The sequence below is a fragment of the Ascaphus truei genome, chromosome 4, assembly GCF_040206685.1.
Source record: "Ascaphus truei isolate aAscTru1 chromosome 4, aAscTru1.hap1, whole genome shotgun sequence".
Taxonomy (NCBI): domain Eukaryota; kingdom Metazoa; phylum Chordata; class Amphibia; order Anura; family Ascaphidae; genus Ascaphus; species Ascaphus truei.
In genome coordinates, this window is record NC_134486.1 from 202,226,028 (window position 1) to 202,236,978 (window position 10,951).

Genomic DNA, 10,951 nt, shown 5'->3' on the forward strand with positions numbered 1-10,951 from the left:
ATGCTCTGTGCAAATCAAATTCGAGAAGGGATTTTTCAAAGCATTGCCGTAAACAAAGCCTCAAAATTCCCATCTCAAAGAGAATTACATGCAGGCGCAGTGAGGCTTTGTAGGTCGGCTATGGACGGATTCAGAACACAATGGCAAGATTCAGTAAATTTACAACTCTGTGGAGAGGGGGGGGTTGGGTGACTCATGCGCAGTAAGCAGCTAGCTCCCATCTCTAAAAGGATTACACGCAGGCGCAGTGAGGCTTTGTAGGTCGGCTATGGACGGATTAAGAACACAATGGCAAGATTCAGAAAATTAACGACTCCGTGGAATTTCAAATCCTTGAGCTAGCGTTCGTGGGGGAGGGGGCTGCAGGTTACAGCTGCATGAAGTTCAAAGCTAAAGACATACTTTGATTTCAAAAGGCAGTTCATCATAAGAATACACCCCCAATTACAGTACTTAAAAAGCACACAAATAAACCTTGCGCAGTCAAACGCACAGGGTCGCAGTCAAAAGCAGAGATTGAATATCGTAATACAGTAAGAAGGGTTTTGCAGGCTTGTGGAGAAAAAAAATTACAATAATTTTTTTTTAATTTTTCATTTTTTGTTTGGTCACTCACTCAGACAAGCAAGCAGTGGTGGGCGAAGTTACAGGCGCATGCTCAGTAAATTCCTGCTGTCAAGCAGGAATGTGATTGAAACCAGACACACATTCAAAGGAATGGTGTGGGAGAGATGCACTGCATTGCACAGAAGATAAGAAGTTGAAATACCCTGCAGTACAGTTAATTATCCTGAGCGAGGGGAGAGCGCTGTATATGCCGAAATTTGACACTGTTACAGTACTGTACACGCCTATGCATTTCAACAATTTTCAAATGTGACATACCGTACAGCAGCACAGCACTGCAAATGCATGTATACTTTAAATATGCAAATTTACAATTACTGCGCGCACACACACACAGACTGTGTACTGACGTAGGTTGAACCGCGAAGGTATTAGACTTCCAAGACAACAGCTCAAAAATGCACCCTGAGTTTTTACACGGCATTGCAGTATTGCAGACAGCGAGAATAAAATGCTAATATCACGAGAGCAAAAATAACGCAGTTCACTCCGGGCGAAAACGACAAAAAAACGCACCTAACCGGGATAATCTGAGAGCCACGGATCTAGCCGTCTTAGACTCAGATCGGCCGCCACTGTACCTGTACAACAACGTATATCTGGCTTTAATTTGTCACGATAAATGTATGTCAGTTTAAAAAACAAACAATCCCAGCAAGCTCTAACCCCAGAACCCACTGCACCGTATATATATATTTATCAAAAGGAGTGCTGCTGAGCGTGGCCAAATGTATACAGCAAAAGAAAAATATACCAACATGCTACATCCAATGTGACAAAATATGAAAATATGTAGTTAAATACTTCAGTGTTTGTATTCGAATGAGTAAGGGTCATTTGGTTAAAGTTTTCAAATTGGAGCGGAGCGCTGGATGACTCAGGATTATGAAAAAGAAAAATAAATACAATAGTGCAGATAGTATTATAATAATGGTATAATAAAAATGTTCTCTGTAGTAGTGGTACTCACAGATTGCACTATCAAGTATAAGCGTATCAGAGACCCTTCTCTCTCTGATGGGAGCCCTTTAATGGAAATCCCTCAGAGTGGTGTCTTGATACTGGAAGCTTGTATTATGGTGGTTCATTAATTCTCCCAGGGGTATGTGAAAGTGAAAGAGAGAACACACAATAGAGTAGTATAGTCTAAAATTTGTATTGGCAGCAATCAATAATTATATGTGTAATACACTCACATTTTGTAATAAAATATGGTTCGTGGGAGAGGACAGCTGTGGATGGAGGACGCCGGTGGTTCCTGGAGCGGAGGAGCCCTTCCGCATACGTCACTGGTACCTTCGTCACGTCCTGTGTTGTCGTAGGTCAGGGCGGAAGAGGCTGCCTGGTGTATCCGTCTCCTACTGGTTTTGCCAGCAGTTGTCTCCCGGTCTCCTCAGCACAATCACCTCCCACAACGGATCGATTCTACGCGTTTCGCTGTAGCTTCTTCAGGAATCGAATAGGTTAACCCCATAGGTCCTCCCTTATATAAATAGTCCATCATAAATTAACATAGAGCTAATCAGGGGGTCCTATCAGCTGATTGCAATATTATGTAAAGTTTACATATCATGGGTAATGGAGATGTGTGTCAGTTATTTTAAACAGTGCAAACAATATAAGAAGTTCATATTCTCTGATACAATTAATACAATTTCTATTACAACAAATAATACAATTCGATTTTAATTCATAATATTTAAAACAAAAAATGATGTAAAAAGGAGTATATAAAAGGATATATGAAAAATGTATTAAAGACGACGCAAGGAGTGACGGAGTTCTAAATAGGATGAGGAAGATAAACAAAATTAGAAGCAAATACTTTCTAAAATATTATTGAAATACAAATATCATATTCTCTTAAAGGAATTATATTAAGAACTTTGATATTAAAATTACCATAATAAAGACACCATATTGTAGTAAAAAACACATATTATGTAAGAACAATATTATAAAAGACAATATTTTAAGAACAATAATATAATTAAGAACGTGTGTTCAAACCATTATATTAAGAAGGCACCAATGTCTATGTCAACATTCAGACCCTTTGGACTGAGGGTCTGTAGCTTATGAATCCAAAAGGTTTCCCTTTTTGCTAATGTGTTTAATCTATTGCCCCCCCTCCAATGTACTGGGACATATTCAACACCTTTAAAATCCCAAAAATCAATCAAATCCCAATTTTGTAACTTTTAAAGGTGTTGAATATGTCCCAGTACATTGGAGGGGGGGCAATAGATTAAACACATTAGCAAAAAGGGAAACCTTTTGGATTCATAAGCTACAGACCCTCAGTCCAAAGGGTCTGAATGTTGACATAGACATTGGTGCCTTCTTAATATAATGGTTTGAACACACGTTCTTAATTATATTATTGTTCTTAAAATATTGTCTTTTATAATATTGTTCTTACATAATATGTGTTTTTTACTACAATATGGTGTCTTTATTATGGTAATTTTAATATCAAAGTTCTTAATATAATTCCTTTAAGAGAATATGATATTTGTATTTCAATAATATTTTAGAAAGTATTTGCTTCTAATTTTGTTTATCTTCCTCATCCTATTTAGAACTCCGTCACTCCTTGCGTCGTCTTTAATACATTTTTCATATATCCTTTTATATACTCCTTTTTACATCATTTTTTGTTTTAAATATTATGAATTAAAATCGAATTGTATTATTTGTTGTAATAGAAATTGTATTAATTGTATCAGAGAATATGAACTTCTTATATTGTTTGCACTGTTTAAAATAACTGACACACATCTCCATTACCCATGATATGTAAACTTTACATAATATTGCAATCAGCTGATAGGACCCCCTGATTAGCTCTATGTTAATTTATGATGGACTATTTATATAAGGGAGGACCTATGGGGTTAACCTATTCGATTCCTGAAGAAGCTACAGCGAAACGCGTAGAATCGATCCGTTGTGGGAGGTGATTGTGCTGAGGAGACCGGGAGACAACTGCTGGCAAAACCAGTAGGAGACGGATACACCAGGCAGCCTCTTCCGCCCTGACCTACGACAACACAGGACGTGACGAAGGTACCAGTGACGTATGCGGAAGGGCTCCTCCGCTCCAGGAACCACCGGCGTCCTCCATCCACAGCTGTCCTCTCCCACGAACCATATTTTATTACAAAATGTGAGTGTATTACACATATAATTATTGATTGCTGCCAATACAAATTTTAGACTATACTACTCTATTGTGTGTTCTCTCTTTCACTTTCACATACCCCTGGGAGAATTAATGAACCACCATAATACAAGCTTCCAGTATCAAGACACCACTCTGAGGGATTTCCATTAAAGGGCTCCCATCAGAGAGAGAAGGGTCTCTGATACGCTTATATTTGATAGTGCAATCTGTGAGTACCACTACTACAGAGAACATTTTTATTATACCATTATTATAATACTATCTGCACTATTGTATTTATTTTTCTTTTTCATAATCCTGAGTCATCCAGCGCTCCGCTCCAATTTGAAAATCTGCACAAGAACCATCTGGACATGAACAGTCCGTCCTAAGGGTGTAGAGCTGCTTTTTTTATTACTGTATTGCACTTTAATATTTATATAATTTTCCACACATGGGTGAAGGTCACTAAACACAATTTGTGCACTGATTATTAATTGAACATCACTGTCACGTATATCGTATAATTACTTAATTATTTAATATTCACTTATTTTTGAGAAGCGCCCGGTTTTTATTTTTTGTCTTTTCATTTGGTTAAAGCCTTTGGCCAAAGCGTTGTAAGCGTGCAGCCACTTCACGGCATGACTAGTATGCAGGTCCTAACACTACCACTGCTGGAGGGACAATGGTCGTAACAGACCTGTCCTGCACAGGTAAAACCCTGCTACTTAAAAAATGGGGTGTGGTGAGCTGTAAAATATGTTTGCTATAGTTGTTTGGGGTGCAATGATTTACTTCTTTTGTTAAATATGTGGAGCAATACGAGGGCCGGCCACTTGAAGGTAGCAAAAAACTGTTTGTGTGGATAGTGCACTGCTAAATGTTTTTTTATGAATTATGACAAAATACCCCAAATGTTCTGTGACCATTAATTTGCAGGGACTGGCAGTGATGGCGTACTTAAAGAAACTGGCTTCCCTGTGGTTGAAAACAAAATATGTAACAAACCTGAACATCTTAACGGTAGAGTTACTAACAAGGAGATCTGTGCTGGCAATAACCAAGGCGGCAGTGACAGTTGTCAGGTGAGAGGTTGCATTATTTTGTAGTATATTCCATCACAGAGATGAACACGTTAATAGGAGTTTCTGAGCTGTAGCGCCCTTTCGACACTATCACACTTTAATGTACAGTATATATCCCATTATTCCAAAGGAATTGCTCCGTGATAAACATTAACTTGTACTTGGATTTTACTTAGAATTGTAAACATCTTAGGACCCTCAAAAGTGTTTTACGTTCAACATCCTACTGTATGAGGATTAGGAGATGTAAAGCAATAGTGTAACAAGTGTGAATAGGTAATAATTGTGTAACCTTCCTTAACCGACTCCAAAGGAGTTTACACCAGATTGACTTTCTACAGTGGTAGTGCTCAGTCTCTCATACCTGTTCAGGGTGTTGGGGAGGTGCAGGCCGGACGTAAATAAGCAAATAGAAAAAGAATGGGCGCCAGGAACTTTTGTAAAACATAAAAGGTGCTATATTTAACATTGGTCTATAAGACTCCACAGGTATTGAAATACATTTAACTTGACAGAAACGCCTGGCAAAACATAATACTCTGAACTTCATCCCCTTTGTAGCTCTCAATCTTATGCTATAGAGGTACTTGACTTGTTACCCGTAGTAAGGGTTAAATTGTCAGTCTCTTGCATAGTCAGTAAAGCCCCATATTGGATGTACATACAGTACTGTATACAACCTTCTATCTCCCTATGGTGACATTACTGGTCACAAGATATGCTGGGGAGTGTCAAACACTTCTGCTTAGTCACACTACATCATATACTGTAATAGGGAGGGAAGAACCCTGAGTGAGCCCATACAGTTAGCCCATTAAGTGACGTAGTAGTCCAAAAGGGGGACTGCAAATGTTTATTTTTATGAAGCACCAACATTTTCTGCAGCAAAACACATAGTAGATTTGTAGCAGAGTAATTAGAGATTGGACACCAGACTTCCATCAAATCAAAAGAGATTTACTGCAGCATAATAAGCAAAACAAATAAAAAGAAAGTCCACATCATGTGGGATCGCCAACTCTCATCTCACATGATTTGGGGGATGATTAGATGGCTAGGCTCCACTGAGCTCTTGAAGCTCTCACCGATCTCACAGCAAACAGGATAGCAGCTGATGATCCTCACCTTGCGCAAACGTGCACCCTAAGTGTTTCACCGCTATGCCTTCTTCAGGGGTTATACTGTGTATATTAGAGACTTTAATATATTGTGTTTTATTTTTAACACTGTTGATTATTGTTCACAGTAGCACTTATTGTTCTTTACACACACCCGGCACGATCCCCCCGCAAGCAGCACCCCAGTCTGGCACCGATCCCCCTCACCAGCAGCCCCGCACCCCAGCCTGGCACCGATCCCTCCCCCGCCAGCAGTACCCCAGCCCAGCACCGATCCCCCCCCTCCAGCAGCTGTACATATTGCAAACTGATTAATGAGTCCAATACATCTGGAGCTGAGAAAATAGCTTACTAGCTTCAGCTACTCTAGTGACTCAAAAGGGACAGGATGTTGCATTTTTACGTCACAAGAATGCATAGTCACTATCAATTATTGTCCTTAAAATCTTGCCTTCCCTTTTGGTCTCTGTTTCATGGAAAAATAATACACTGTACCTTAACAGGAATTTGAACCTGGCCTGTGAGATACACTAGTTTGTTTGAATGTGGAATTTCTACAGTTATCCACTAAGGGGCTTATTTTATATCTGCTGATCAGGCTATTTTCAACTGAAATTATCCACTGACTTCAAATGGGGAATATCAACCCAACACTGTAAGACTTGCTGCTGCAGCTGATATTGAATAAGCCTCATAATCAATCAGCAAACCCTTGTCACTGAATAACATTATAAAAACACAACCATTCACCATAATGACATACTACATGAACTGCATAACACTAACCTGGCTGCTTGATTGATATATATATATATATATATATATATATATATATATATATTTATATATATATATATATATATATTTATTATTACGTCAGAGGACACACATATACATACATATATATATATATATATATATATACATATATATATACATACATATATATATATATATATATATATATATATATATATATATATATATATATATATATATATATATATGTATGTATATGTGTGTCCTCTGACGTAATAATAAATACTTTAAGTTCACAGCCCACCAATTAAAGTGTACCATTAGTTATTTATATCTTCATATTTATTTTCACATTTCTCCCTAATCACTGGCAAATCCTAAGTGGTACAAAGAGATTTATCCCTCATTTTCTCACAAGGATCAAATACGGTTCTAGATCACGTTGGATAAAGTATCATGATCTGCTTTAACTGCCTATGCCCAATATGTATCAAGGCAAACGTGGAGCAGTTCTCGGGAAAACACTCACTAGATATATGGATTTAAATCGGATTTTTATCTTTGATATGATATTCTCCTTTGATACACCTGAAGCAATATTTTTGCCCCAGAGTTGTACCGATTTTCACATGATACATATGTCCCAGTGTCCTTTTGTGGCATTGGAGATGGCATCTGATGTGTGGTATAACAGAACATCTCCTGACACAATACAATTCTTTAACAAAACATTCCTATTTCTCTTCACACAGGGTGACAGTGGTGGACCCCTCACTTGTTTTGATGGAGAGAAATATGTTGTGCAAGGTGTAACCTCCTGGGGCCTCGGTTGCGCTCAGCCCATGAAACCTGGTGTATATGTGCGTGTGTCTATGTTTGGCCCGTGGATTGAAAAGACAATAAAAGAAAATTAGCGCATTTACAAAACTTTTTTTTTTTAATGCATGAGTAGAATTCACTGTCAAGTGTGTAAAACAGTAACAATAAAAACACAATTTGTATCACTTATTCTCAGCCCTTATTTTCTTGTGTTTTAAATTGCAGTATGCCTTCTTTGCCAAATACACACATAATGTGATATAACTACGATAAAAATTGCCTGCCCAGGTGTACATATATAAAGAATAGCATACTGTATGTCTGTGTAATTTATAGGCATGTCTTGATAAAGGTTCTGAATGCAACCGATACATCGATTATTTTATAAAACATCTTTAGTTTTTATAAGCCAATGAGGGCATATAAATTATATATATATCATTAGAACTGTTAAAGAAAGAATCTAGATGGATATACACCCTCAATACTCTATCTATGTGTGGTCTGAATGAGGGTTTTGTATTCCACCCATTCATCTAGTTAATATATAAATCATCCCCTCTGTATACCCAGTGCCCTTTTGCCTACTCATCACTAGATGTGAATCCGAGCAGACATATTATCTCAATAGTATGTGGATGCCAAGTGCTCTTGCCAAGTAGACCTTGCAACAGTATGGCATGACACAACCTTGGATAATGCTCCCGTACTTAGAAAGGATTTAGAACTTGATGCCATGAAACTCTACCTACTATGAGGCTAGTGGTAGCTCCAATCAGGCACCTGTTTACCTACCTGACTGGTGGTATTACACATTACGTGTCTGTGGTCTGTGATGTCTAAAACAGATCATCAGAGGGTTAGTGCGATTGGATGCAGACCATCCAATGAGGACGGACTATGCCCGATATAAACAGAGGGCTGTGCAGGGGCTCTTGCACGTTAGCAAAACATACGTCAAAGGGGAGGTACTTGTGTTCACGATCGAAACACACACTTACCCCCTATACTGTATCAATAACGCTCTTAAAAGAGCGTATGAGATTTTTAAATACTATATAACAGCTGGGGGCATTACTAGGTGGATTTAGTCCACTACTATGAACTAGTTAAACCATCCAGCTGAATATACATTGTGGCAGAGGGTGAAATTGGAATCAGTCCAGTGAGGATTTTTTCATCCACTACATTTAAAGGCTGCGTAATGAGTTTGCCACGCTGTTCAGTCTATTAGGTCACATAGTGATTATGGTATAACCATTACGAGACTATCCCTAAATCCAGACCAATAATACCATATGCATATCAGTGTATTAACACTGAAAGACTATATATACAGATAGTGACCACTAAGAGCAGCTGCGGATTCTCCTTATGAGTTATGTTGATTGCTATAAGCATTTTACTGGGTCATATTGTGATTAAGGGTTAACCATAATTAGGCTATCCCTGAATCCAGACCACAATAGATCTTGTGTATACACACACTATGTATCGCTTACACAACATGTGATACATGGGCTGGGAATACGTGTACGGATAGCATACGCCAGCAGGAGGAATTGTATCCAACATTCCATGTGATATCAGTGCATAATAGGCATGTGGTCTTTGTCAACAGGCACGGATTTCGCACATTATTAGGACTGGTTTAAGCATCCCTAAGGGATCATCACTTTATCACCACCACTACCCACAACTCAGAGTGATTGCATATACAGGAGTACAGTTATTGTGGCTAGAAGCACCTACCAATAGTGCCATAGCAATCACCAGTGTGGTTATCAGTTACACTGAGGGTGCTCGTTGGCAAGCCCAGCCTACTAGTGCACACCTAGATATAGCCCCAATGTGGTTACACCTGACCCAGGAGAGCATCACTGGACTTATTATACTCTCTGCCTATTTTTAGCACACAATTCGCTTCTTCGTCACGGCAATTTTGCGTCTCTTATAAGACATCAATTTGCGTTAGCACTATTATTTTATTATTTGAGAAAAGCTCACTATTAAATTTTGTTTTAAACTAGTGTAGTCGGGATCCCGTTTTCTTCCCCAATTGTTGTGTGGGGTGGGATATGTTGCACCCAGGGAACACTCCAATAACGGAGGTTCCGCGTTTAGGGAGCCGCCATGTTAAGGGTGGCGCCGGCGCAGACCTAGTCCGGCAGGAGGTTGCGCATGCGCAGGGCAGGTTACAAAGCCCACGAAGGAGGGGAGTTAGGGGACTACGGGTCACAGCAGCCCCTGCGGTCCCCCGTGACACGGCAGAACCAATCAGGACGAGGATAGGGAGGAAAAGGAAGTGAGGGGGCGCACGAGGAGTCAGAGCTAGCTGGCGGAGGAAGGAGAAGGAGCTCCGGTGGAGGGAGGCAGGCCGCCCCTACCTAGGCCGCATGCCCAAGACCCAGTTAGGCCCTGAGCCCCAGTAGAGTGCAGCAGAGCTAGGGACTGGCCATAGTCAGGTTCCGGATTTCCTTCTGTGATACTATCGCTATCAGGACAGTTCTACATCCGCGGGAGGCCTGGGACCAGGCCCCGCCACTAAGCCGCAGCGTGTCTGGGTGGGATCGCCCTGGACACTCACGGGTGACGTCATCTACTCCCACGCCGATCCTTTGTGAAGATAGTTGCAGAACATGGTACAGGAGTGCCCGGCAGGTAAACTCCAAGTGCACCAACGGTACCATTTTCACTCCGGGACACGGTGGCTGTGCAGTCACACACTTACACATCCACTGACTCACTTGGGGGTGGGGGAGCGTATTCCGCGCGGGAACTGGACACGGGGTGGGATCACCCGGTGAAGGGAAAGGGAGAGTGAGCATTCAGGGGACGGTGGTAGTAGTGTCTCCTCTAGGGAGGGACACCTGTTTATTAAGCTGTTGGTTGCTGCAAGTAAACGTATATTGGTTAAGGTATATCGCTGTGTTTGTGTTCATGTACATAAGATTCTGCGAAGACCCACTTCCCCTAGGGCGGAAGCTGTTGCAGGTGGAGGCGCTGCACCAAGTCATAAGTATTGTGAGCACCCCAGGCTCTCTGTCGCAGAGGCTTAAGCCCTGTGAGCCTACAGGTTATACAGCACATAGTAGTGGCCTGTGTCCGAAAGGAAGCAGGGCTACATTTGGAGGCGCTGCTGAGAGCTTAGACCTGGGGTGCCCCCAGAGCCAAAAATACCGCCATGGCCCTTCCCTCGCGTCAGGATATACGCGACTGGGCACGACAAATGCGCACACCCACCCGCCGCGCATTGGCTGTGACCCGAGTACCCATGGCCCTACCCTTAGAGACATTGCAAACGGCCCTACGACAACTACCGGGTTTTGCCAACGCCCGCCTGGTAGATGTACTCATAGATCAGATGCTAAGTG

The 10,951-nt window shown here is 40.8% G+C and overlaps 1 protein-coding gene across 1 annotated transcript in view; it reads left to right on the forward strand.

Moving 5' to 3' along the window:
- The window catches only part of PLG (plasminogen), a 164,745-nt gene extending 156,983 nt beyond the window's left edge, over positions 1-7,762 (forward strand). The window contains exons 18-19 of the mRNA XM_075596748.1: positions 4,736-4,881; positions 7,511-7,762. Of these exons, the coding sequence (XP_075452863.1) occupies positions 4,736-4,881; positions 7,511-7,672 (308 nt within the window). The 3' untranslated portion in view covers positions 7,673-7,762. The remainder of the gene's footprint in view (positions 1-4,735; positions 4,882-7,510) is intronic.
- The last annotated feature ends 3,189 nt before the right edge of the window (positions 7,763-10,951 follow it).